The following is a 26,908-nucleotide window of genomic DNA, read 5'->3' as shown; positions in this document are numbered from 1 at the left end:
CGGTTAGCTGTAGCAGCAGGTGTGTGCGGTTGGCTGTAGCAGCAGATGTTTCCGGTTAGCTGTAGCAGTAGGTTAGTGCGGTTAGCTGTAGCAGTAGGTTAGTGCGGTTAGCTGTAGCAGCAGGTGTGTGCGGTTGGCTGTAGCAGCAGGTGTTTCCGGTTAGCTGTAGCAGTAGGTTAGTGCGGTTAGCTGAAGCAGCAGGTGTGTGCGGTTGGCTGTAGCAGCAGATGTTTCCGGTTAGCTGTAGCAGTAGGTTAGTGCGGTTAGCTGTAGCAGTAGGTTAGTGCGGTTAGCTGTAGCAGCAGGTGTGTGCGGTTGGCTGTAGCAGCAGGTGTTTCCGGTTAGCTGTAGCAGTGGGTTAGTGCAGTTAGCTGTAGCCGCTGGTGTGTGCGTTGCATGAATGATTCTTTGCACTGTAGTAGCAGCAGGTGTGAAAAGTTAGCTGCACTTGCTGTCCGGTGGTGACTTCTGAGATTCCTGTGACATCTTTTCTCCAGAAACCTGTTTATAGCCCTGAGGCTCCAGCAGCTGTATGAATAACAAAACTCCTCACACTTCATACCTGAACATCGTTCTAAGCAAGTAACATTATTGGATGCATCATATAAACACCTGGGACCCAGGGTTGTAACTAGAGGGGACCAGCCGCTTCCATCGCTATGGGGCCCAGAGCTGTGAGGTGCCCCCCAACTACTAACCTTCCCCTCCTCCGATACAGGGGACTATACTTCAGATCAGGTGTTTTTGTGGCTACACTTGTTGTGGGTGTGAAGATCATGATGGCCACACTTGTTTCATGACCCTTGTGAGATGGGCCTCCAGGCCGTTAAGGGCACTGTTATGCTACTGCTAGGACCCCAGTACTGATAAGTCCTCTCCACTACACCATAGTCCGCCCTCCCCCCCCTCAGAATGGGAAAATACAATAATCACACATTCTATAAATGGGGTGTCCAATGAAAAGTAAGCAACTACAACCGGACATCCCATGCTGGCCTAGAAAACTATTCAACATCCCTACTGAAGACTTTATGGAAATGACGGAACAGTCCTTCCATTCCTCGATTATCTGGAATTTCCCTGGCTAATTGTTGGATATAAAACTTTATGACATCAATTAAAAGCCAGAAGAAGCATGAGGTACAATTAACGAGAACAATAAAAAAAAACGCAGGTAGTCTTCCCCCGTTCCATATCACTGATACAACGGCTTGTCATGGCTGAGGAACTTACACAAAGTAGGCCAGATGTTCCTCACGGATTACGAAGTTACAGCTCGGAGTAAATGCCCCGGCCTACTTACCGCAACTATCACTCATGTTACATTCTACTCAAGACAACGTGAATTACGTGATGTTTTTCAACACTTCTGTAATGATATTACGTTGTTTGTTGAGGCTACTTTTACCCTAGGCTGTTTTCATTGTGTTGCATCACCCTTTCTGCACGCAGTGCAACAGCAATGAAAGTCTATGGGGATTAGCACACTTATCTCGTCGTGTCGCCCTCGAAGTGCCTGATCTGAGCCGTCGCAACGTCAACAGTGCTTTATCCTTGGACTTCCTCAGTGATGCAGTGGCAGCAGAAGTAAGTCAATGGGTGATGTATACATTTTATACACGCATGCACAGAACGAACATGACAGGGAGGTCAGGAATCTAAGTGACATACCTCCAGTCTAGCAGAAAGTATGTCACTGGGTGAGAAGCGGCAAAGAGTGTGTGTGTGTGTGTGGAGGGTGGGGCGCTATGCATATGTCACTTTATATAACTTTGCCACAGGGTCATAGGAACGATGATTTGTGTGATGTGATGGGCCCCCCTCCCTTTGGGGCCCGCTCAGGACTGCTTTAGGGGCAGGAGGGGTCGCAGTATGAGGGGTGAGCATTAGCCACCTACATCGGCGGGGAGGGGGGCCACTCTCCTCCCCTCACCTCGGACGCTCCCCTCAGCGCCCCCCCTCCAGCATTAATGGGTGGCTGCAGAGGCCACCCATTAATGCTGGAGTGTTCCCCCGCATGTGTTCCCCCGCAGAGGTACGATGTCTAAATGCCACACCCTGCTTCCTGATAAACAGGAAGTAGCGCCAGACGCTTAGAGATCAGACCTCCGCGGTGGAACACGTGGAGGTATGCCTGTGCTCCCGCTCGCTGCTGCTGCCACCATTAATGCTGGAGGGGGATCGCTAAGGGGAGAGCCCGAGGTGAGGGGGGGGAGTGGCCCCCTCCCCGCCGATGTAGGTGGCCAGTGCTCTCCCCTTAAGCAGCAACCCCTCCGGCCCCCGAAACGGCTCTGAGCCCCGCCTCCCCTCGGCTGCCTGGCTTGCAGCTCCTATTGTTACGCCATCGACAAGATGCAGTCTGAGCATGCCCAGTAGCATGCATCATGATTTACCCACCAATAACAAGTGTAGCCACAAAAACACCTGATCTGAAGTATAGTCCCCTGTATCAGAGGAAGGGAAGGTTAGTAGTTGGGGGCCCCCACAGCTCTGGACCCCCACCATCGCTAGTGCTTCTCCCATCTAATTACTCCTGAATTATATAGCCATTCCTTTTTGTTCAATGCCTTGGCATTATTTCACATGATAGCCTTGAGTTTCTATTTCACTGTATTTTTCTCATTGATGACACGGTCTTGTGATGTGTTATGAAAATACTCCAGGCTTTTTTTTATTGCTTCTGTTAATTGTATGGTTGTGTCGGTACTTCTGACTTTTAATTGATATAATGAAGTTAATTCATTTTATATTAGTGTAATTATTGTATTTTCCCATTGCTACTACTTGTCTTTGAAGAGCAACTTTACCAAAAGATAGTAGAAGAAAATAAATTAGTTAATAAATTAGAAGTTAAAAAACAGAAGATTGATCAACAAATGATTGATACTCGCTGTGTAATTCGCTCATGTTGTTGGACCCTACGCGAGCCTGCAGGTCAGCATCTTTACTGCTGGCAGGCATGAAGAAAAAACAAAAATCGAACAGCACAAACTGCCCTTATCTATAAACATGCCCACTAACAATGTGATTGGCTAAAAGGTTTTTTTGCTTTAAGCACAGAGGGAGGTACTGCTTGTTTGGCAACAGCATACTATCTGCCACAATGCAACAAGGTTCATAGACAGGAAACTGTCTGGGCCATGGCACTGACATCACACTGGGGGAGGAGTTTCATCTCAATATCAGCCACACAGATGTTCATAGTGAACTATTACAGTAAAGGTAAAGATTTCCCGTGGGGAAGAGGACATTGGCTACTGATTAGGATGGCGTTCAATACTGGGTTAAAGTTTCTCTTTAACCTCCTTGGCGGTAATCCCAAACTAGGGTCGGAAAACCGCAGCTAAGAGTGGTAATCCCGACCTCTGCTCGGGGTAGCCGCTGGAGGCTGAATGCAGAGCAATGTGCGCAGCGGGAGCATTTCTACATACAGTACCTCCTGGGGATCTTGACGTCGGCTGGCATTCTTCTTCCTCTCCTCCGGGGCTCTGCTTCCTGCTGGTGAGATTGCCAGCTGTCGTCATGTCGTCAGCCGGCAATTTCACTTTAGAGTTGCAGCGCCACCCGGAGGATGGAGGCATAACTGCAGCGCTGGAGCCAGGGAGGTGAGTGATTGCTGGAACTGCTGCAGATCTCCCTGGCAACATGATTTTTTCCAGGCTTTTAGGGTCTGAAAGGGTGCAAAAAAATTGCTCCGCTTTTAGACGCTAAAATTCATAAAGAATCATAACGCCAAGGGGGTTAAAGCTCAATTCCAGGATTACTTTCCCCTTTAACTGCAGGTTTGGACAGAGGGGAGTCGTAAGCGGTTATAAAGTTTTGGGGGCTGTTACCGCTGTCTGTATCCCGAATGCCGAGCTTGTCTCAACACATCCTGTCCATAGGGTAGTCCCAGGAACAGGAAATTAGGAACAAGTATTAAAAAAATAATTGTTCACCACTCTACAACACTGTATTTCTGTCTTTGTCCGTCTTAAAGAGATCTGCCTACTTTCTTTCTAAGAAATGATCACAGATGGAAATTAAGAATTCACAAGAGGAAATTGTTTCCAAATCATCCTAAAATATTTATTTTTTCTGGATTCAAAGCCAAATTTTGATGCTGTGGACAGGGGGGTAACCTTGGGGGAACAGGCCTAGAGCTGAGGGAGGGGGGAGGGCTACTAATAACTAGGGATGCTCATTCAGATTCCACGGAAATGCAATTTCCGAAATTCCGATCGGAAAATGCATTTCCGCATCGGAATGCGGAAATTCGGTAATGCAAGTGCCGTAGGCGGATTTCCGCCGGAAATCGCCGAAATTCCACCTGACTTTAACATTGATTTTCTCAAAAACTATAAGGTCTTTTTGAAAACTTTTTTTTCATCTTGTTTAGAAGATTCTGTTTAATAAACCCTGAAAATTTGGTGTTGCTAGGACTTTCGGGGGCTTTGCTATTAACCGCTAAAGTCGGCGGATTTTTACTGTAATGTAAAATGCAGAAAATCTGCATCTGCCTATTTTCTGCATTTACATTACAGTAAAAATCCGCCGAATATAGCGATTAATAGCAAAGCCCCCGTAAGTCCGAGAAACACCAAATTTTCAGGGTTTATTAAACAGAATCTTCTAAACAAGATGCAAAGAAAAGTTTTCAAAAAGACCTTATAGTTTTTGAGAAAATCGATGTTAAAGTCGGGCGGAATTTCCGCGACTTCCGGCGGAAATTCCGCATTGGAATGCGGAAATTGGTAGCAGAAAGCTGAATCGGTAATCGGTACATGACGGAATGCGGATTTACCGCGGAATCGGAAATTGGCATTCCGACCATCCCTACTACTAACCTTCCCTCTCTAGTCTCTCCCTCTGATAAAGGGCTCCATCTGCCAGATCAGGTGTTTTTGTGGCTACGCTTGAAGATCATGATGGCCGCTCTTGTTTTATGATCCTTACAAGATGGGCCCCCAGGCCAGGAAGGTCATCAAGGGGAGGGAAGGGTGTGAACGCAGGGGGGCTATTAAAGTTTTGCTTGGAGACCCCATGAAGTGTAGTTACCCCACTGGCTGCGGACTGTATTCCTATGAGTTTGATATGCCGCACACGTTTTGTGTAAAGTGATAATCCCAGCAACCACCAAATATTTGTAGCATCCAATGTGATTGGACACCCCAGAAGAATATCTCTTCAGCAGTTAATTCACCGTTTTTGTCCATTTCAGAGGAGAATGCCAGGAAGCAGCGTTGACTAAGACAGCCAACAGGAAGAACAGTTGCAAAAATGCAAAAGGCTGCGTAAGTTTACAGCGCTCAATTCCAGCCAGCTGTCCAAGTGTCGCCTATTTTAATGAGTCTGGAGATAAGTGTTACAAAAACCATTATAAGCAATACAGGTGCAAGTTCAATAGTCATGTTTGAAGATAGAATTGTAGAAACTGCTTATCAGTGTTTGCACAACACGGGTGTGTGAAAAAAGCTTCTAAAAGCCCATTAAAACTCACTTAACGATACACCACGTTTGCAATAGCCTAAAGGCGGTTTTCTGTAGCGTTTGGGATCACATTGTAAGCATGGGAAAAAGCGTGCAGGAAATAGAGGAGCAGTGAAATTTGCGCTCCCGGGAATAGTATGTGAGGAATTTCAGCTTACTGAGTTCTATGCACAGAGATATTGGTAGCTTGACAGCTGGATAAAGCTGTTATTTCCCACAATGCAACGAGGCTCACAGACAGAAAACTGTTAGGCCCACGTAAAGTTCAATCCTTGGTTAAAGTTCCTCATGGCTAATCTTAAACTTCCCTCCGTGTCTAACTTTACCCCCCACACCCCCCCCACACGACTAATGTTAACATACCTCCCCCCACTGATCGACTACAAAAATTTTAATTTTCAGGCACCGCTGTAGGGGCCTTTATAAATAATGGCAATACTGTGATATATTTGGGTGCAAACATCCAGGGCCAGTTCTAGACTTTTTGCTGGCTTGTGAGGATGCCTCCTGAATTGGAATCACAGCACCCGACAATTTGCACTGCATGTTATAGCTACGGTGTAATAAAAAAAAAAAAAACACCCTCAGTATAGGTAGGTAGGTGACCAGGTATAGGAGTCCTCTGAATAGAAATCCAGTTATAGGTGCCCCAAGTATAGGTAGCCAGGTATATTTGTTGCCAGTATAGGTAGCTAGTATAGTTGCCCCCAGTGTAGGTAGCCAGTATAGATGCCTCCAGTATAGGTAGCCAGTATAGATGCCCCCAGTATAGGTAGCCAGGTATATTTGGTGCCAGTAACGGTAGCCAGTATAGTTGCCCCCAGTGTAGGTAGCCAGTATAGATGAACCTAGTATAGGTAGCCAGCATAGTTGCCCCCAGTATAGGTAGCCAGTATAGATGCCCCCAGTATAGGTAGCCAGTATAGTTGCTCCCAGTATAGGTAGCCAGGTATATTTGGTGCCAGTAACGGTAGCCAGTATAGTTGCCCCCAGTGTAGGTAGCCATTATAGTTGCCCCCAGTGTAGGTAGCCAGTATAGTTTCCCCCAGTGTAGGTAGCCAGTATAGTTGCCCCCAGTGTAGGTAGCCAGTATAGATGCCCCCAGTGTAGGTAGCCAGTATAGTTGCCCCAGTGTAGGTAGCCAGTATAGTTGCCCCCAGTGTAGGTAGCCAGTATAGTTGCCCCCAGTGTAGGTCAGCCAGGTAGGTTCCCTGCCTGGTAGGTAGCCAGCCTGCCCCCTCCCTCATTTACTTTCTGAGCGGCAGCCGGCTCCTTCACGATAGCAGGTCCCCCACCTCACTGCTACTTTTACAACAGACCTCAGATAAGTGCGACCCGCAGCTCCTCACTGAAGGGAGGGGAGCGGCTCCCGTAGTGGCCCATTACAGGAAGTAATTACTTCCTGCATATGCGCCGTTGCCAGGGGAACCACTCTCCTCCCTTCACACTCCTATTCTGTGTTTGTGTATGTTTTTCTCATACAAGTAATATAAGTAGACTAATTTTGGAGTGCCCTCTGATTTGGATCCTGAAATGTTTATATGAGTAGAATAAGATCGTGTCCATTTTTCTAAGCATATAACTGCTGATAGGTGAAATGTATATCTGTTTTTAATTAGCACTTAAGACAGGTTTTTTTTTCACACCTGAAAAAAGTCACTTTTTCTCCTGAGTTTTCTCCTAGGAGATAATTTTTCATCTTCCATTTAAAATAACTTTTTAGCACTTTGCAATGGAAAAAGTACCAAAAATAATGTGAAAAAATAACTGCCAAAATTATTAAAGTTGGGAAAATATCACCTGGGAGAAAACTCAGGTGAAAAGGTAAATTGCATATGGCCCCTGGTGAGAGTGACTCCAGGTTTCCTTTCAGTTTGCAACTAGTAATTACCCTTATTGTTCCACTATGTTTGCCAATTCCTTCTATTTGGGATGACAATAGTAATGTGTTTGGTATACTTTCAACCCACAAAAGTAGCCATGGCTACATCACAGCATTGCAGAGGAGAGACTGCATACAATATCAGTCAGAAACAATCAGAATACCAATGAACCACAACCCAGGAAGAGGCAGTCTGACTGCAGATGTAAGATATAGATGTACCTGGTCGTGTATTCCAGTACTGCCTGTTGTCCACCTCTGAAGACAACAGACAGGCGAAACCGGTCGGGTGGACAGTAGGCAGTGTTGATATACAAAAACAAATGAGTAGATCCAGTCCCTTGAAGGGGTTGTGGATAGAGAACACTAGGGGCTTGATTCACTAAACCGTGATAAGACAAATATCACACCTTATCAAAGATATCACACGTTATCAAAGTTATCACACGTTAGCAAAAGTTATCACATGTTATCAAAGTTATCACATGTTATCAAAAGTTATTACACGTTATCAAAAGCTATCAAAGTTATCACACGTTATCACATGTTATCAAAGTTATCACACGTTATCAAAAGTTATCACATGTTATCAAAGTTATCAAAAGTTATCACACGTTATCAAAGTTAACACGCCTTATCAGAGTAGCAGAGTGATGGAGGGCCGCTCCATACTGCGCACGCTTGAGTGCCCTCTCTCGAAGACTTCCGAAGTCCCCCACGGTGGGGGATTGAAACGGGGGAGCTGCCGCTGCAATGAGGGGACCAGGAGAGGTGCGGGAAGGCTCTATAGGACCCAAAGCTTCTCTCTCCTTAGGTAAGTATCTGTTTTATTTCTTTTTTCTCACGATTTCCAGTGACTTTAGGGACAAATGTTTTGGTTAACGGGTCATTTAGGCTTTAAATAAGATTACAACCGAAGCTAACCATAAACAAGTTGATAATGGCCCAATCCAGCACACGATCAGAAGTCGAGTGGTAGTGATCAATACACAACATTGTCCCACTCTGCAGGGGCGTGACTACAGGTGAGCAGCCCATGTGGCTGCAGAGGGGCCCAGAGCTATCAGGGGGCCCCAACTTTTACTTCACTCCCTTGATAAAGGGCTCCATCCTCCAGATCAGGTGTTTTTGTGGCTACACTTGTTATGGGTGTGAAGAATACGATGTCCACACTTGTTGTTTGACCCTATGCTAGATGGCATCCAGGCTGTGAGGGTCAGAAAGGGGAGGCAAGGGAAGGGGTGTGAGCATTAAGGTCCTCATGAGGAATAGTTAGGCCTCTGTCACTCTGTAGCACAAATCGGATCAATATGATCAATCAAGTCACAGCTAGTCTTCTGCTGCTCTTTCCAAATAAAAGTTACTTCTACACCTGGTCATCCATTCGACTGATAAAAAGTCCAAAATTGATCAGATGATTATCAATTGGACACACTACTGAAGTTAAAGGAATACTGTAGGGGGGTCGGGGGAAAATGAGTTGAACTTACCCAGGGCTTCTAATGGTCCCCCGCAGACATCCTGTGCCCGCGCAGCCACTCCTCAATGCTCCGGCCCCGCCTCCGGTTCACTTCTGGAAATTTAGACTTTAAACTTGGAAAACCACTGCGCCTGTATTGCCGTGTCCTCGCTTCTGCTGATGCCACCAAGAGCGCACTGCGCAGGCACAGACCATACTGGGCATGCACAGTACGCTCCTGGTGACATCAGTGGGAGCGAGGACATGGCAACGCAGGCTCAGTGGTTTTCCGAGTTTAAAGTCTGAAATCCCAGAAGTGAAAAGGAGGCGGGCCGGAGCATTGGGGAGTGGCTGCGCGGGCACATGATGTCTGCGGGGGACCATTAGAAGCCCCAGGTAAGTTCAACTCATTTTCCCCCAACCCCCCTACAGTATCCCTTTAATACAATGGCCCACATGCACAGGGGGGTAGCAATAGGGGGTGCAGAGGTTTCGATCGCATCAGGGCCCTTGGGTCAAGGGGCCCACCCTCAACTGCAGTATTAGCTCTCTATTGGTCCTGTGCTCATTATAATAGCTTCTATAGATACTTCGAATAGTGGTAATCATTAACAAACTGTTCCCCATCCCGTTCTTGCACCTTTCAAGCATTTTACAACTGAAAAAGTACCCAAAACTGGTAAAAAACTACTATCAAAATTATTTTGAGAATTTTCTTGCTTGCTGGTTTAAAAAGGCATTTCTCTGTATGACAAGGCATGCAAATATCACCTAGGAGAAGGCCCAGGAGAACAAGTAATAAGTGAATTGCATATGGGCCAATAAGCAAAAAAAAATATGAGCTCATGAGAAAAGCTTATTTTAAAAAGAGTGTTATTATCCAATATTGAATACCCCATAATTATGTACATGCGTACTTATAATAGGCAGTTTGTAATGTATTTATAAACTTTCAAGACCTTCGGCATTCCAGGAACTGAAAATAACAATGGACACCAGGAGCAAAGGACAACCCTGGCTGTGTCCAAATCATTCAGCTTTATCACTAGTTTCATTGAAGAGACACTGAAGCGAAAAAAAAATATATGATATAATGAATTGGTTGTGTACTATGAATAATTACTAGAAGTTTAGCAGCAAAGAAAATATTCTCATATTTTTATTTTCAGGTATATAGTGTTTTTTCTAACATTGCATCATTCTATAATATGTGCAGATTACACAACACTCAGCATTCAAAATGAGTCTTTCAGAGCAGTCTGTGAAGTAATGACCTCTCCTCTAGCAGAGGAAAAGTAAATAGTCCAGGAACAGTTGAGATAATAAAAGTCAGATAACAGCCCTCTCCACGACTTTGAAAGTCGCAGAGCTTAATTGCTTTTTTGCATAGAGATAACAACTAGAGTTTCTCAACTCTTCCTGTACTGGAAACAATTAAGGGGCCCATACACTGAGCCGATTTTCTGGCCGACCGATCGATCCAGATCGATCGATCGATCGATTGATCGATTGAAAATCGGTTGGCCAATCGACCGATCGATGGCCGATTTTGATGGATTTCGATGGATTTCTGTCAAACTGGCAGGATGGAAAATTTAGGTCGATCTGATGAGATTGCTTATCATTTTGCATTGGCCTTAATGGAAATCTGATGGCAAAAAAATGCCATCAGATCGAATTTCAATAGATTTCAAACTGAAATCTATTGGAATTCTATCCTGGTAAAAAATGTTCTAAAAACGCATCAGATAGATCATCAGATGCATTTCTTATCTACCTGCTGCCAATCTGACAAGTGTATGGGCACCTTTAGACTGATGTATCTGATCTTAATGTTTTATTTCTTAGCTGTACTACACATACAAATCATAATATCATCATTTTTTTTTCGCTTCAGTGTCTCTTTAAACAGTGGATGTCACGGACAGGGGCGTAGCTAAGAAGCCATGGGCCCCAGTGCAAGTTTAGCATTGGAGCCCCCCAAGCATGCTATAGATAACAATTGATACGGTGCACCAAAACCTGCCAATGGCAACTACAGTGTCAGAGGTGCAAGAAGGGAATGGTAAGCTGTGTGTTAATGATCACTACTGTTCATATCAACTACATAAGTGAATATTATCAGTACAGGACCAATAAAGAGCCAATACTGTGTTTTTTAGGTGTGGGCCCCGATGCAGTCGCTACCCCTGCACCCCCCTATTGCTACGCCACTGGACTACATGCCCCATGGCCATGCCACTTAGTCACAGTATCATTCACCCAAATAATAGTGAAAATCCACCTGAAACAGTGCTGTGACCGAGATCAGAGCCACACAAGTCACTAATCCTATGTATTTACAAATTATCTTTTCATTCCAGTTGACAGATAGCTGTGACTATCCTGTAATCTCAAACAGCCATCTTTTTCCTTAGTCAAGAAATCAATACATGTCCGCACGCTCTCCGCAGTCTGCCCAGTAATACACTCGTCACTTTCCATGTTTCTGCATGAGTAATTAGCTGCACAAAGCAGGAAGCATTGCAGCTCTGGAGTTATCCCCCGCACTAATTAGTAAAATAACACATGAAACATACATTTTGCTGTGGGAAATTCTGTATAGTAGCTTCATCTGTTTCTACGGATTAAATCAAGGAGCATCATCTAAAGAATGTCATCCAGAACCTTTGAAATATATAGATCTGAAAGCACACCTGAACTGAGAGGGATAGAGAGGCTGACATATTTATTTCCTTTTAAACGATGCCAGTCGCCCGGCTGTCCTGCTGATCTTCTGACTCAAATAATTTTAGCCGTAGAGCCTGAACAAGCATGCTGATCAGGTGTTTCTGATTGATGTCGAACTGGATTAGCTGCATGCTTGTTTCAGGTGTGTGATTCAGACACTACTGATGCTAAAGACATCAGGACTGCAAGGCTACTGGTATATTTTAAGGGAAATAAATATGGCAGCCTCCATATTCCTGTCACCAGGGGCAGACCTACCATAAAGCCACCTGAATCATGTGATTAAGGGGGCAAAATCTAGGTGGAGGTGTTTAGACAAACAGTTTGGGCCACTTGGCACTTGCCTCCTCTCCACTCTCCCGCCCCCTCCTGGCACACACACTACCCTATTCATCCACGCATCCCCAAATCCCCGTCCTCCTTCAACCAGTGGCACCTGCCGCCCTTCCCTATGACATCATAAGGCATGTTACAGTAAAACCACCGTAAACCAGTGAGAGATCACCATGGCCTGTCAGAGGGGAAGCTTTGGCAATGCAACCAATGAGGCAGTGGTGCTGGCACCAGACAGGCCAGTCGCAGCCACCCGCTGCTCCTTTTGCTTACTGGTGGCAATGGTCTTACGGGCGGGACCACAGCACCATCATTGGGCCAATCACTGCACTCGATCAATAGCAGTGACATCTGATAGGTCACTGATACTGATCGAGTGCTGTGATTGGCCCCATGACATTGCTGTGGTCCCACCCGCGAGACCATCGGCACTATATATCAAAAGAAGCAGCGGGCGACCGTGATTGGTTAGTCCAGTACCAGCACCCTGGCATGCCATTCCCCTCTGACTGGCCATGGTGATCTCTCGCCAGTGATGGGGTTTATATGGCAGTATATACGATATGAGGTATATATGAATACATGATGGGGGATATACGTTCCCAGGGGGAGGGGGATGGGAGTCAGTTCAGGGGTACTTTAAAGGACATTGGTTTTTATCGATAAAACCGGAAACCTATAAAGTATATTGCAGGGATTGTTGGCAAACATAATTTCAGCTTGATTACTTTTTTATGAGCATATAAAACACAGTCTTTCCCCAGAACATCTAACAGACACACAGGAGAGGCAGAGTTTACTGCCAGTAAATAGATTCATCTATGTGAAAATGAGTTCCAGAACCTTCTTCCCTGTGCAGCTTATTACTTCTGTAGCAAGTGTCTAGCAGTGTAAAGGTTGAGTAGGCAAATTAGAATTAGGCCTGGAACCCACTAGCAGGGCATACGAGAGAGAGCGGCGCCGGTAGACTTGGGCGCAGAATACAGCCGGTATATGGCTGATCCTGCTGTCGCACAAGTCCCGGCCGTGTTAATTACTATTCCCCCTCCAGGCCGACATGGATAGTGGGGGAATGAAATAATTCGGCTCCCAGCAATCGCTGGAAGCCAAATTATTGTTTTAAAAGTAACTTCAGCGCCGTCAGAAGACTGCTATAGCCGCAGGGGCGTAGCTAGGGGTGGGCAGGGTAGGTCATGTGCCCCCGGGTGCTGGGTCCCTAGGGGCGCCCAGCTGTGACCTGAGGTTTTTATATATATATTTATTTAATTATAGCGGAAGTGCAGAGAAGAGGGAAAGCAGTGGGCACAGCGGTGGGGAAGGGCAGACATCCTCCCTTCCCTAACCTTGGGGCTCCCCCTCTCTCTCGCTCCCCTCTCCAGATATGAGGGGCGGGTGACAGAACACTTACCCTATACACGGCGCATTTGTTCTGTGCTCCACTACTCTGGTCTAGTCTAGATCAGAGTAGCAGAGCAAAGATCGGTCTACTCCTCCGGGAATAGAGTAAGTGTTCTGTCGCCCGCCGCTCATATTTGGAGGGGGGACCAAGAAAGAGGGGGAAACCCAAGGTGAGGTAAAGGGGGGGCGTCCGCTCTTCCCCACTGCTCTCCCTCTTCTCTGGGCTCCCGCTGGGGGGGACACCTGGCTACCTATTCTGGTGATTAATATACCCCTGGCTACCTATTCTGGTGATTAATATACCCCTGGCTACCTATTTTGGGGATTACAATACCCCTGGCTACATATACTGGGCACATATACCACTGGCTACATATACTGGGCACATATACCCCTGGCTACATATACTGAGCACATATACCACTGGCTACATATACAGGGGACATATACACCTGGCTACATATACTGGGGGAACATATACACCTGGTTACCTATTCTGGGGACACCTATAGGCCTGGTTTACTGCCACTGGAGACACCTATAGACCTGGTTACCTATACTAGGGGTACCTATTTTGGGGAACAGCTGCCAGATTATATGTATGTTGGGGTAACCACTGCTGCCAGATTACGTCTATTTTGGAGGAACCATTGTCATATTATCTGTATTCTGGAGGAACCTCTGCCTAATTACATGTATTTTTGGTGAAATGCTCTTAGATTACATGTATTTTGGGTGGAAACACTATGGCAGAGCTTAAACTTCCCTGGCAGACCTTTTACACCACTGCTAAGGTCATGTATAGTTGGCTCCACCCATTACCACACCCACATTCTGTTGCATGGCCACGCCCCTTTTTTGGTGGGGCACGCATACTTCTCCCCTTAGAGGGCGCATTAATAGTCTTTGTCCCCGGGCGCTGAAAGCCCTAGCTACGCCTCTGTATAGCCGTAGTTCCTATTACGGCCTATGGTGGTGCCGGCTGTGCCGAAGTCTCCTACGCTGCTGCGCCCAAGTCTCCAGCGCTGGATTCAGCATGTTCGCTAGCAGGGGCGTAGCAATAGCCATAGCAGAGGGGGCCCAGGCAGGGGCGTATCTGGGTAATATAGAACCGTGTTTTTTGACTTGGGATATTCTAATTCCTTCTCTGTCCTCTTTTCTAACACTGAGCCAAGTGCACCCTACGTACATAACTTAAGTAGCCATGTTCCCCAGATAACAGAATTAATCTTATATGAGGGTCTGAGTGATGGGGAGAAATGGGGGTGGGCATGACAGTGCAGCACATAGTGGAACGGTATTGTTTAAAGGGAACCAGAGAGGAACGGGGGGTGAAAAAAGAAACAGATTTTATACATACCGGGGGCTTCTTCCAGCCCCATAAGCCTGAATCGCTCCCACGCCGCCATCCTCAGCTTCCTGGATCCGCCGGTACTGGACCCGTCACTTCCGGCGGACGCGGCCAATTGTCCGCATCACAGGGGCTCCCTCCATACATGTACGCATGCGGCTGCGCAGTTAACAGCCACATGCGTATCTGTATGGGGAGAGCACCCTGTGATGCGGAGAATTGGCAGCGTCCGCCGGCCGACTTGCCGACTCGCGGCAATGACGGGACCCGGTGGCGGCTGATGCAGGCAGCGGAGGAGTGCGACGTGGGAGCGATCCGTGCGTATGGGACTGGAGGAAGCCCCAGGTATGTATATTGCATCCTCTCTGGTTCCCTTTAAAAGGAAATGAATATCCCTCCTATTTCAGTTTTCCTTTAAAGGGATACTGTAGGGGGGTCGGGGGAAAATGAGCTGAACTTACCCGGGGCTTCTAATGGTCCCCCGCAGACATCCTGTGTTGGCGCAGCCACTCCCCAATGCTGCAGCCCCGCCTCCAGTTCACTTCTGGAATTTCTGACTTTAATGTCAGAAAACCACTGCGCCTGCGTTGCCGTGTCCTCGCTCCCGCTGATGTCACCAGGAGTGTACTGCGCAGACACAGACCATACTGGGCCTGCGCTGTGCGCTCTTGATGACATCAGCGGGATCGAGGACACGGCAACGCAGGCGCAGTGGTTTTCTGACTTTAAATTTAGAAATTCCAGAAGTGAACCGGAGGCGGGGCCGGAGCTTTGGTGAGCGGCTGCACGGGCACAGGATGTCTGCGGGGGACCATTAGAAGCCCCGGGTAAGTTCAGCTCATTTTCCCCCGACCCCCTACAGTATCCCTTTAAGTGCAAAAGGGTGCTAAAGGTGGCCACACATGTTACAATTTTTCTGTTTGATTTTACCCCAATTCAATTAAAATGATCAATTATATGAGAAAATCGAGAAAATTATTTTTCTTTGGTAAATTCAAACACATTGGTTAGAAGAGTCTAAATCTTCATTTGAGAGGAAAAAAAAAGATCAAAATTGTAATGTGTGTGACCACCATATTTCTCTTAAAGAGAACCCGAGGTGGGTTCTAAGAATCCTAATAGCAGACAGAGGATTCTTAGAACCCACCTCGGGTTCTCTTTAAAGGGACACTTAAGTCAAACAAAAAAAAATGAGTTTTACTCACCTAGGGCTTCCAATAGCCCCCTGCAGCTCTCCGGTGCCCTCGCCGTCTCCCTCCGATCCTCCTGGCCCCGCCAGCAGCCACTTCCTGTTTCGGTGACAGGAGCTGACAGGCTGGGGACGCGAGTGATTCTTCGCGTTCCTGGCCACAATAGCGCCATCTATGCTGCTATAGCATAGATCATATACCACATAGCAGCATAAAGGGTGCTAATATGTCTGGGAACGCGAAGAATCACTCGCGTCCCCAGCCTGTCAGCTCCTGTCACCGAAACAGGAAGTGGCTGCCGGCGGGGCCAAGAGGATTGGAGGGAGACGGTGAGGGTACCGGACAGCTGCAGGGGGCTATTGGAAGCCCTAGGTGAGTAAAACTCATTTTTTTTGTTTGACTTAAGTGTCCCTTTAAGCCAATCCCTTATTATCTTGTACATTTGGGGTAAAAATAATAATAATAATAATATTTATAATAATATAATCCACCCAAAATTTGCCTTCCCATTAGTTTCAAAACACTTCATACATATTTTGCCAAACCAAGAAAATGTCACAGGAGAAATCGCTACATTTTTGACAAAGCAAAATTGGCCAAATTTCCTCAACACTAATCTGTGTGTTTCAACCCTGATATGTTTGAGCATTATTATCAGAAACTGGAATGTCCCGTGGAAACCAACACAGGGAAAACAGGCAAACTTTAGACCAACAATTCCTCTATGGGGTAATAAAAATAATCAGTCATTGGAGAAACATAACAAGTTCTTAAAGGGAACCCGAGGTGAGAGGGATATGGAAGCTGACGTGTTTATTGCCTTTGAAATAATGCACATTGCCTGGCTGTCCTGCTGATCCTCCTGAAGAGTGCACACTTAGCAGAATTGCTAGCGTTGCGAAAAACGCTGCATTTTATGCAGCAATGTTAGTCAATGGGACGCAGAAAAAGAAGCATTGTACTGCGATTTACAGTATGTGTTTTGCAAACACTGGTAGTGTTGCATATTATGCAGGATGGGTGCCAAAACGCACATAATGAAAGTCTATGGTGACGCATAAGCATTGCGTTTGAATGTGTTATACATGCGCTTTTTTAATGTTTTTTTCTTTTTAAATAAAGATATGTGATCTGTTTCCGCTTCCTGTTCTCTGCCTAGGGATTTGTATAAATGTAAATATAAAAATGCATACAAAACGCATATGCGTTTTACATATACGAACCGCAAACGCATTAAAACGCACGCAAATCACATGAAAAACGCATCTGTGTTTAAAAAAAACACAGACGCAAATGCACCAAAAACGCATTGCAAAATCGCACACGCACCTGCATAAAACGCACCTTTTTCCCACTATGTCATATGTGATCCCAGCCTCGTACTTTAAGCCATAGACCCTGAACAAGCACATGCAGATCAGAGGTCTATGACAAATCTGACAAGATTAGCTGCATGCTTGTTTCAGGTGTGTGATTTAGACCCCACTGACCAGAAACATCAGCAGGGCTGCCAGGCGACTGGTATTGTTTAAAATGAAATAAATATGGCAGCTTCCATAGGTCTCACACTTTGGGTTCCTTTTAAGCTCTTATTTATATAATGATTGGTTATAGTTTGTGCTTTTATTACTATCATTTTTTATTAAAGATTTTTGGCAATTATACAGAAACAGATTCAAGAAAATGTCAATACAGTGGGAATTATTATTATTATTATTATTTAGTATTTATATAGCACCGACATATTACGCAGCGCTGTACAATGTATATATATATACCTTGTCACTAACTGTCCCTCAAAGGAGCTCACAATCTAATCCCTACCATTGCCATATGTCTATATTATGTAGTGTAAGTACTGTAGTCTAGGGCCAATTTTAGGGGGAGCCAATTAACTTATCGGTATGTTTTTGGAATGTGGGAGGAAACCAGAGGGCCCGGAGGAAACCCACGCAGACACGGAGAGAACATACAAACTCTTTGCAGATAGTGCCCTGGCTGGGATTTGAACCAGGGACCCAGCGCTGCAAGGCGAGAGAGCTAACCACTACGCCACCGTGCTGCCCACTATACAAAATCGTTGGATATAGGGCAGAACCAAGCAAACAAACAGCACCAAATCTTAACAGTATGGACACAAAAATGATAAAACATGCAGAAACAGCCAATATATATTAAGGAAAAATAAATAAATAGAGAGAGAGAGACTGAGAGAGAGAGAGAGAGAGAGAGACTGAGAGAGAGAGAGCACATTCATGGGCGAGGTTGAGCAGGTTTCTGAGAGGAGATCGAGCTATCCAATTTGACAATATCCATTTAAATCTGGCCAAGGTCGCTTCTCAATGTATATGAAATCTGTTCCATATGGAAAACCCACCACATTCTATCTAATATAGCTCGGGGGGGGAATGACTCTTCCAATGTCTTGCAATCATCTAGCGGCCGCACAAAACAAAGAGGCTAAACTGTTTTGGCGGTTGGTAAGGTGCAGGATTTTCTGGCAGCATAGAGATCTTGTTGGAAATGCCAATTTCCGATTCCGCGGTAAATCCGCATTCCGCCATTGCCAATTACCGATTCCGCTACCAATTTCCGCATTCTAATGCGGAATTTCCGCCGGAAATCGTGGAAATTCCGCCCGAATTTAACATTGATTTTCTCAAAAACTATAAGGTCTTTTTGAAAACTTTGTTTTGCATCTTGTTCACAAGATTCTGTTTAATAAACCCTGAAAATTTGGTGTTTCTAGGACTTACGGGGGCTTTGCTATTAACCGCTAAAGTCGGCGGATTTTTACTGTAATGGAAATGCAGAAAATAGGCAGCGATCGGAATTTCAGAAATTGCATTTCCGCGGAATCCGAATGAGCATCTCTAATTCAGGAGTTTTATGTGTACTGAATGTTATCATTGTTTCATTAAAGCAGCCGCCGGCTGGGCCACATGTCTCTTGGGTAGTATCACCACCAGCATTGAGCAGAATGCACATCACTACAGTGAAAACATTGTACAGACATAGGGGAGTAGAGATAGTCAAAATTGCCTATTTCTGATTCTGCTGAAATTTTGATTACCAAAAATACTGATTACCAATTTCATTCATTTCCGATTACCGATTTCTGAGGGAAGTCTTTTTTTGTCATTTTGTTAATGAAGTTAGTTATAATATTTCGGAGTATTTGACCAATCAGGGAATGCAGAATTTTACAGAGGTAATCGCAATGCCACGGGAAATTTTAGGTCAATCACAAGACTTAGAGATATTCTGTAGTATTTCCTTGTAATTGGTCTAAAATTGCCACAGCAATCTGATTTTTGCAGAAAAATTATGAATTCTCTGATTCGTCCAATGCTTCTGAGGTCTGTAATTGGGCTAAAATTACTGAGTTGCATTACATTGGCATTTCTGTGGAGAATTCGATTTTCAAGACCAATTTCCTATTACCACTGTGGTAAGCCCGATCGGTAACTCGGAAATTGGTATTATGTGGAAATTTTCAGACCATCCTAGTAGGCGAGTATATTTTAGATAGAATTGATACCATTCGTAGAAAATGTTATAGCTCTTCTCTGCAATGTTTAGTTATGGTTTAATACTCCCGATGACCTAAAGCACCACTTGTTAAAGCCGTTCTGCCTGTTCTTTCCCCGTAGATAACGTCCACGCTCTGCCAGCTGTGATGACTGCTTCACTAAAACTGTGAGTTATGAAATTAAACAAACAGGATTCATCGCAAAAGCTTTGTCTAAGGAGTCATAAAGACTCAGCAAACAGCTGATCAAGCGCTGAGGGTAATAATTAAACATGCCGTGTCCGCAGGAAAACTAATAAAACAGCCATCATTTTATTAAAATTTTCTGGGGATGGAAAATAATGAAGAACACATGCGATCCAACAAACCTGGACTGAATTTATGTACAAAACCGTTGTTAGGCAGCAAAACATTTCAGACGGACTCAAAGTGCCAGAGCTACAGCCACTAGGACAAGCTCTATGGGCAGTAGCAGCATTAGGGAGTATTGCCCACGGTCTCCTTACTAAATAGGTGCTGCCTTACTGAACAGTAAGAGCAAATATTCAATCCCAGGTCTCCTGTGTCAGAGGCAGAGCTCTGTATAGTTAATAAGTTATAGGTGTGCAATAAAAGCAGTTCATTGCTACATTTATAAATAGGTCCCTTTCGATATTACTGGTGAAGGGCAGGCATATTCAGGTGTCTGAAACTGCACCACTGCAAATATGCTAACTTTTCAGCAACCCTTGCTATGGTTCAGTATGACCCAGGCAGGATTGTAAACTCTAGTTCCCAAATAGCAGACACTCTTTTTTGAATTAATCCATGCCAGATTTGCATGATTACATTTCTTCTCCAATGATTGCCAGCTGGGATTGGCTTAAAGGTTACTAAAGCCTAATTTAAAAAAAAATCAGTTTAATTTACCTGGGGTTTCTTGCAGCCCCCTACAGTCATCCTGTGCCCGCGCCGCCCTTTCAAGACCTTCCAGTGAGCAGCGGCGACCCCCTCTAATCTGGTCAATCGGCCAGTCGGAGGCTACTGAACATCCCTGAGCCGTGTGCACCCTGATCGCGCTCCTGTTGCCGGGGGCGTTCTGACATAAGCAATTTTCCCTGTTGTGCACGGGGACACAGTGAGGAGGCACGTAGACGGCCAACTTTTAGGGGGTCACCGCTGCTTGCCGGAGCGTCGCGGAAGGCGGCACGGGCATAGAATGTCTCCAGGGGGCTGCAAGAAGCCCCAGGTAAGTTAAATTGATTTTTTTTCCAGTCTTTAGTAACCCTTTAATGCCATCCCAACTTTAGTAACCCTTTAAGGTGCCCATTAGGGTACAATCTCCTGTTTTGTGGTCATCTGGAAAAGATCGATCGGGCCCACCAACGGAGGGGAAATTGATAAGCAATCTGATCAGACCAAAAGAATTGTTCCAAAATTAGGATCGACTGAACAATTGTTTGTCGTCAAAACATTAACAGCAGCGTCCGATTCGATCGATCATATGATCGATCACTCAGGAGGTTGTACAGTCAATGGGAACTCACTTCCAAGATATTTTGGTTATTGACTTATTACACTGGATCAAAAACTTACTGGATATCTTCTGCTATTTCACAAAAATTGCTAAAGAAAATAACACTTGGTTATCCTTCCCTATAGCACAAATGCAAGTGAAAACCACAAGCACATTGTGAAGGCAGTAAAACATAATATCCTAATGTTTCCACTGAAAAAAAAAATCAATGTTCATGAAAGCATTTAATATCAGGAAACTTGTTGTAACCATTTAATAAGGTTTAAGAAGTATGAAAAGATGGTGTGGGTAAGGACCAGTGTTTGAGTTGTACAATTCTTCTCTTTACACTTTAGTTTAACTAACAAATGCATGCCTGTTAGGCACTGGTGGAATATGAAAATCAGGAACAGAAGGTTGGAGACAGAGAGAGATGAGAGTGATGTAGAGAGACAGGTGCTAGGCAAAGCAGTCTGCTTAATCGAGGCTGATTTGGCTGCCAGTGCTCAGAAATAAAACCACTGATGGTGTGTGTGTGTTGGGGGGGGGGGGGGGGATGGATGGGTATGAAGTTGGATTGGGCATCAATGCTAGTACACAGAACACTTTGGTTCACTCTGCTTTCAAAGCTCAGCGGTTAGGGTTAGGAGTTCTGTGGCAAGGTTGAAATTAGAGGATACATGATAGGGTTAAAAGGTTAGGGTTAAGAACCAGAGAGGGAGGCTAGGGTTAGGTCAGCAAGGGGTTAACATTGTGGGGTGGAAGTGTGATAGAGTTGGTGGTTTTTATAGTGGTGAGGATGGGCAGGCTTTGGGAAAGGGATTGAACAATAAGTTTGGGTATGGGTAATCATTAAGTGTACTGTGCATCTCAACACCATAGAGAAGCACATCGCCCAGCCAAAGCAAAGGGATATTGGCAGTGTTATTCCCAATATCCTTATCCACCAGATTCAGATGTACACACTGGCAGAGGCATGTTCAGATAAGCACAAATAACTGAAAGGATGAATTTCAAATTCGGCATCTTGGTCCTTTCTGCATGTTTGGCTCAAACAAAGGAAACATTATAAGGCTGAGGTTAATTTTTTTTCCGGACTAAATCATAGTATTCTCATCTTATACATATTAATGATAGCCTTGGGTCCCTTCAATAAGAACATACAAATCCTTTTTGAAAACAGATGCAGAATTTGTCAAAAGAACTGACTGTGATAAGATATTCCACATCTAAACCACTATTTATGAGGGTAAAGAAAAATCCTTTTTAAAAAAGATGGTAAAAAATCCCCTTTCCTCCATATGCAGTTGACATGCTGTAGACAGACCTGGAGATACAAAACTCATCTTCCAATTCCAAACCTCTAAGATGTATTCATACTTGAGCAGTATACTGCCATTAAACATTCTCTTTTCCAGGGTAAGTAACAACTCTCATTCTCATCACTATAGTAATTTAATTTAGTAGCCTTTGTTTTAATAGACTACATACTTTACTTTCCAAGAACCAATTATGAATAATTATAGACTAAAATGCATTCTGTATTCATTATCTATATATATAAAATCGGATGTATGTGTGTGTGTGTGTGTGTGTGTATGTGTGTGTGTGTGTGTGTATGTGCCGCGATCACGCAAAAACGGCTTGACCGATTTGAACAAAACTTGGTATGCAGATCCCTTACTACCTGGGATGATACGTTCTGGGGGTCTCGCGTCCCCCCTGCACACCTGGGCGGAGCTACAAACAGCAAATCAGATTCCACCCATTCATGTCAATGGAAAAAATGTAAAAGGCTGCCATTCTCACAGTAATCAAGCCAGAGTCCCCACACTTGGCACAGTTGGTCACTTGGTGACCGAGGTTACAATTCCAGGAAAAGTGGGCGGAGCATAAAACAGCCAATCCAATTTCAGCCATTCTTTTTAAATGGGAAAATCTCAACTGCAGCCATTCTTACACTCGCAGGGTTTTCAAACTTGGCACACTTGGTCACTGGGTGACTGGGATTAATATTCAGGAAAGTGGGTGGAGCCTACAACAGCCAATCAAAATTCACCTATTGATTTTCAAGGGGAATATTTAAACTGCTGCTATTCTTACACTTTTTAATGGCAGAGACTTCAAACTTGCTACAGTCGGTCATTGGGTGACTGGGGTCCAAATTCACTAAAGGGGCGGGGCCACATACAGCCAATCAGATTTCCTTGGTGGATAAATTGCTTCCATTTACACAAATTTGATGTCAGGAACCTGACAGCTCACAAACATGGTCATTGAGTGACTGTGCGTCAAGGTTACAAAAAAGTGGGCGGAGCCAAAACAGCTTTTACAGGGAAAATATAAACTGCAGCCATTCTTACACCGTTAATGGCAGGGTTCTCAAACTTTGCACAGTTGGTCATTGGGTGACAGATTAAGATTTTGGAAGGTGGGTGGAGCCTACAACAGCCAATAAAAATTCACCTTTTGATTTTCAAAGGGAATATTTCATCTGCTACCATTCTTTTATACTGGTAATAGCAGATGCCTCAAACCTGGTACAGTTGGTCACTGGGTGACTAGGGTCCAAATTCAGGAAGGGGGCAGAGCCACAAACAGCCAGATTTGTTTATTTTTCAATGGGTATATAGAAAGTATTGATACCAAGGACCCCAAAGCTGATAAACTTGATAATTGAGTGACTGTATGTCAAGGTTAGAAAAAGTGGGCAGTGCCAACAACTTTATTTTTTACATTGCAGGGTTCCCAAACTTTACACAATTGGCCACTGTGTGACTGGGATGAATATTCAGAAATGTGGGTGGAGCCTACAACAGCCAATCAAAATGTACCTATTGATTTTCAAGGGGAATATTCACATTGCTACCATTCTTACACTGTTAGTGGCATAGGCCTCAAACCTGATACAGTCAGTCATTGGGTGACTGGGGTCCAAATTCATTAAAGGGGTGGAGCCACAAACAGCCAATCAGATTTGTTAGATTGATTTCAGCCATTCTGCTATTGGCAGGGTTCTCAAACGTGACACAGTTGGCCACTGGGTGACTGGGACTAATATTCAGAAAAGTGGGTGGAGCCTACAGCAGCCATTTAAAATTCACCTTTTGATTTTCAAGGGGAATATTTACATTGCTGCCATTCATGCACTCTTAATAGCAGAGGCCTAACATCTGCTACAGTCAGTCACTGGGAGACTGGGGTTTAAATTCTGAAGGGAGCGGGCCAAAAACAGCCAATCAGATTTGTTTAATTTCAATGGTAAAATGCAACTTATTGATGCCAAAGACCCCAAAGCTCATAAACTTGGTCATTAAGTGACTGTATGTCAAGGTTAGAAATAGTGGGCGGAGCCAAAAACAACTAACTTTTTACATGGGGAAATGTAAACTGCAGCTTTTCTTACACTGTTAATGGCAGGGTTCTCAAACTTCACACAGTTGGTCACTGGGTGACTAGGATTAATATTTGGAAATGTAGGTGGAGCCTACAACAGCCAATCAAAATTCACCTATCGATTTTCAAGGGGAATATTGAAACTGCGGCCATTCTCACACTGTTAATAGCAGAGGCCTCAAACCTGCTACAGTCGGTCGTTAAGTGTTTGGGGTTCGAATTCAGTAAAGGGGCGGAGCCAAAAACAGCCAGATTTCTTTGCTGGATAAACTGCTTCATTAGCACAATTTTGATGCCAGGAACCCAAAAGCTCACAAACTTGGTCATTGAGTAGTGACTGTGTGTCAAGGTTACAAAAAGTGGGTGGAGTTAAAAACAGATTTTTTTGGGAAATTGTAAACTGCAGCCCTTCTTCACTGTTAATGGCAGGGTTCTCAAACTTAGCATAGCTGGTTACTGGGTGACTGGGATTAATATTCAGAAAAGTGGGTGGAGCCTAAACATGCCAATCAAAAATCACATGTCACTTTTCAAGGAGAATATTAAAATTGCTGCCATTCTTGCACTGTTAATGGCACAAGCCTCAAACCTGGTACAGTTGGTCATTGGGTCACTGGGGTTCAAATTCAGAAAAGGGGACAGAGCCACAAACAGTGAATCAGATTTGTTTCATTTCATGGGAAAATACAAATTATTGATGCCAAGGACCCCAAAACTCACAAACTTGGGCATTGAGTAGTGACTTTGTGTCCAGGTTACAAAAAGTGGGCGGAGCCAAAAACAATTTTCACTGGGAAAGTGTAAACTGCAGCCTTTCTTACACTGTTTATTTCAGGGTTCCCAAACTTTGCCCAGATGGTCACTGAGTGACTGAGATTAATATTCAGGGAAGTGGGTGGAGCCCATAATAGCCAATCAAAATTCACCTGTTGATTTACAAGTGTAATATTTAAATTGCTACCATTTTTACACTGTTAATAGCAGATGCCTCAAACCTGCTACAGTTGGTCATTGGGTGACTGGGGTTCAAATGCTGGAGAGGGGCGGAGCCACAAACAGCCTATCTGATTTGTTTAATTTCTATGGGAATATACAAATTATTGATGCCAAGGACACCAAAGCTCACAAACTTGGTCATTGAGTGTTTGTGTGTTAGGGTTAGAAAGTGGGCGGAGCCAACACCAGTCAAATACATACCCGGGCAACGCCGGGTCATCAGTGGGTGGAGACAAATACAAATTTCACTGGGAAAATGTAAACTGCAGCCATTCTTACACTGTTAAGCGCAGGGTTTTTAAACTTTGCACTGTTGGTCATTGGGTGACTGGGATTAATATTCAGAAAAGTGGGTGGAGCCTACAAAAGTGAATCAAACTTCACCTGTTGCTTTTCAAGGGGAATATTTAATTGCTACCATTCTTGAACTGTTAATGGCACAGGCCTCAAACATGGTACAGTTGGTTATTGGGTGACTGGGGTTCAAATTCAGAAAAGGGGGTGGAGCCACACACAGCCAATCAGATTTGTTTCATTTCAATGCTGATTATTGATACCAAAGACCGCAAAGCTCACAAACTTGGTCATTGAGTGTTTGTGTGTTAGGGTTAGAAAACGTAGGCGGAGCCAACACCAGCCAAATACATACCCGGGCAACGCCGGGCAATCAGCTAGTATCCTATAAAAGCTCCTAGTTGTATACAGGAGTATCACAGTGTGACATCAATTATAATAAGACTAATAAAATGTATGATCATTATTTTGTACAACAGTATAATTAAGTATTATTGCAAAAAAATTCATTAAGACCTGCACATTAATAACGTTTACTCTAACTTATCTCAGTATAGCTTATAGCTTAGGATCCTTTCCATTATCCATCCTCTGGTATGTAACAGAATGTCCAAAATTCCCAGCTTCGATCTTATCAGACCAAGAAAATGATCAGAAGCATAAAAATAAATAAACCAGGATAAAAAAACAAAACAAAACACGAAAACCAATGAGTTGTGGTTTTGGACTTCCAAAATATTCTTCACTCTTGTGGTCAGCAACACAAGACCCGGTGAAGAACTGACACACATATTGATATAAAAATTGTAATGTTATCTATGAAATAAATAAAAGGATAAAAAACTAAAAAGCTAACTAAATTTCCTTCGAATCCATCATAAAGATATAGAAAATGTACCATGGGAAGCCAATAAACAGCAATAAAAACAATTGTAGTAATAATACATATTAGCACGTAAGACTTACTTGAGACGAGGAGGGTAATAAATAGTAATAAATATACTCTGAGATCCATAGCTGGCAGTGCTAGTTGTTATCTCAGGCGCTGGACTGTCTGCCTCACCTGAAGGGTGAGGGATTTTGAAGACTTCAGTGGAAGGGCGAGGCTTATATTGTCTACTGTTTACCTGTACAGGAGACTTCACAAAAAGCAAACCAGTTCTCAGGACACTTTGACAGTTACGTGAGCTATAAATACCTCAGCTATGCACATCTATCTAATACGTATTAGTGTAATGTCGCAGGTTGAGCCACAGGGCATAGATTGGTCAGATTCTGCCACAGATGTTAGACTGATTGGTGTTTGAAAAGGATGCTGGGTAAATGTCATTTTGGGTACAGAATCAGTCAGTTACACATCTCTCTCCTTGCCCATGGATGTTA

The 26,908-nt window shown here is 44.2% G+C and overlaps 1 protein-coding gene across 2 annotated transcripts in view; it reads right to left on the bottom strand.

The window, feature by feature from the left end:
* LOC137547292 (pneumococcal serine-rich repeat protein-like) overlaps positions 1-26,571 on the bottom strand; it is a 106,738-nt gene extending 80,167 nt beyond the window's left edge. For both annotated transcript variants that reach the window (XM_068270719.1, XM_068270720.1), the window contains exon 1: positions 26,492-26,571. In XM_068270719.1, coding sequence (XP_068126820.1) covers positions 26,492-26,540 — 49 coding nt within the window. In that variant the 5' untranslated portion in view covers positions 26,541-26,571. The remainder of the gene's footprint in view (positions 1-26,491) is intronic.
* Positions 26,572-26,908: the final 337 nt, after the last annotated feature.

This window comes from Hyperolius riggenbachi, chromosome 2, assembly GCF_040937935.1.
Source record: "Hyperolius riggenbachi isolate aHypRig1 chromosome 2, aHypRig1.pri, whole genome shotgun sequence".
NCBI lineage: Eukaryota > Metazoa > Chordata > Amphibia > Anura > Hyperoliidae > Hyperolius > Hyperolius riggenbachi.
Note: the sequence above shows the minus strand (reverse complement) of the source record. Positions and strands in the feature narration are given on the sequence as shown.